Below are 1,955 nucleotides of genomic sequence, written 5' to 3'. Positions count from 1 at the left end.
ATCTGTGGCCAGTTTTGCTGTCTGTCTAACTCAGCCTCCGGCGGGGGGGTCAGAGATCTCCCTGTAGCGTCAGAGCAAAGACATGACCTTGGAATCCCAGCAATTTAAAAAACATTCCAGCATTTGTTATCATTCCAAGCTGGAAGACTTTGCTACTAATTAAGAGAAAGCTTGCTGAAGGAAAAAGAAATCAGCAAAAAGAAAATTGGCTTCATCCTGTCTCAAAACAGGACAGCTGGGCATTTACCTCCTGAACCCCTCCTACCTGCTGGGGCAGCTCCTCAGATACAGAAGAGATGTGAAGAGGTTGGAGTTGAGAGCAATAATCTTCCACTTGTTCTTTCTTTGAGTGTGTCATTGAGTGTGAACACACATTGAGTGTGTTCATTGAATGTTTCATTGAGTGTGTGGCAGCCCAGATACGTGTACATAAGGAGTAGAGACAGGAAAAAGAAAGTACACAAAGCATGATAGTATGTAGCTATGAAAGAAAAAATAAATTAATGAATCAACAAATCAATGGGTAAATGAATGAATGAAAATCTCAAAGGAAAAATAAATACATAGAAGAAGAAAATATAGTCCTAGTTAATCCTGAGGTACAGTGGGAGCCCTAGTGGAATAACATGGAAATTACTAGATTGAAGTAGACCCTATTCAAATATTTTCCTGAGGGCGTCCTTGAGCTCCTTGTTCCTCATGCTGTAGATGAAGGGGTTCAATGCAGGAGGCATCACTGAGTACAGAACAGCCACCACCAGGTCCAGGGATGGGGAAGAGATGGAAGGAGGCTTCAGGTAGGAAAACATGATGGTGGTGACAAACAGTGAGACCACAGCCAGGTGAGGGAGACAGGTGGAAAAGGCTTTGTGCCTTCCCTGCTGAGAGGGGATCCTCAGCACAGCCCTGAAGATCTGCACATAGGACACCACCACAAAAACAAAGCTCAGAAAGAATAAACAAGCATTAAGTACAATAAGCCCAATTTCCCTGAGGTAGGAGTGTGAGCAGGAGAGCTTGAGGATGTGGGGAATTTCACAGAAGAACTGTCCCAGGGCATTGCCCTGGCAGAGGGGCAGGGAAAATGTACTGGCTGTGTGCAGCAGAGCAGTGAGAAACCCAGTGGCCCAGGAAACTGCTGCCATGTGGACACAAGCTCTGCTGCCCAGGAGGGTCCCGTAGTGCAGGGGTCTGCAGATGGCCACGTAGCGGTCGTAGGACATGACAACAAGAAGAGACCACTCTGCTCCAAGGAAGAAAATAAATAGAAACAGCTGTACAGCACATCCTGAGTAGGAGATGGCCCTGGTGTTCCACAGGAGATTGGCCGTGGTTTTGGGGAGGGTGGTGGAGATGCAGCCCAGGTCGAGGAGGGAGAGGTTGAGCAGGAAGAAGTACATGGGGGTGTGGAGGTGGTGGTCCCAGGCGATGGTGGTGATGATGAGGCCGTTGCCCAGGAGGGCAGCCAGGTAGATGCCCAGGAAGAGCCAGAAGTGCAGGAGCTGCAGCTCCCGCCTGTCTGCGAATGCCAGGAGGAGGAACTGGCTGATGGAACTGCTGTTGGACATCCCAGCCCTTTCCTCATGAGGTGCTGCCAGAGGAGGAAAGCACACTCACTAGTCAGGACAGCCCTGAGCAAATCTCTTCCTGTTTCCTCCCCTCAAACTACCCCCTGAAAACAGACATTGACTCTCTCCTTGTTTACAGAACATTCTTCCATCTCCCTGGCTGGAGCTCTGGACATTTGGGTCAAGTGTGCTGTGAGGAGCAGAGCTCTCAAGGAATTCTCCCTGCTCCACAGCAGGGAGGAGCTGGGAGAACTACGACAGCTTCCAAAATACCCTCTTTTCCTCATCCGTGATCCACTTGTGCATGTTCCTGTAGCAGAACCTCCATGAAACTCCTACAGCTGAGGTGCCACCAGCAGAGCTGGCTGGTCCCAAGCCCTCCACCCC

The 1,955-nt window shown here is 49.6% G+C and overlaps 1 protein-coding gene across 1 annotated transcript; it reads right to left on the bottom strand.

Moving 5' to 3' along the window:
* Positions 1-653: 653 nt before the first annotated feature.
* On the bottom strand, positions 654-1,568 carry LOC104398080 (olfactory receptor 14J1-like). Its single transcript, XM_010008123.1, has one exon. It carries the CDS (start codon positions 1,566-1,568, stop codon positions 654-656), a length of 915 nt encoding a protein of 304 aa, XP_010006425.1.
* Positions 1,569-1,955: the final 387 nt, after the last annotated feature.

Source organism: Chaetura pelagica, unplaced genomic scaffold (genome assembly GCF_000747805.2).
Source record: "Chaetura pelagica isolate M959 unplaced genomic scaffold, ChaPel_1.0 scaffold32, whole genome shotgun sequence".
In the NCBI taxonomy this organism is placed as follows: domain Eukaryota; kingdom Metazoa; phylum Chordata; class Aves; order Apodiformes; family Apodidae; genus Chaetura; species Chaetura pelagica.
Note: the sequence above shows the minus strand (reverse complement) of the source record. Positions and strands in the feature narration are given on the sequence as shown.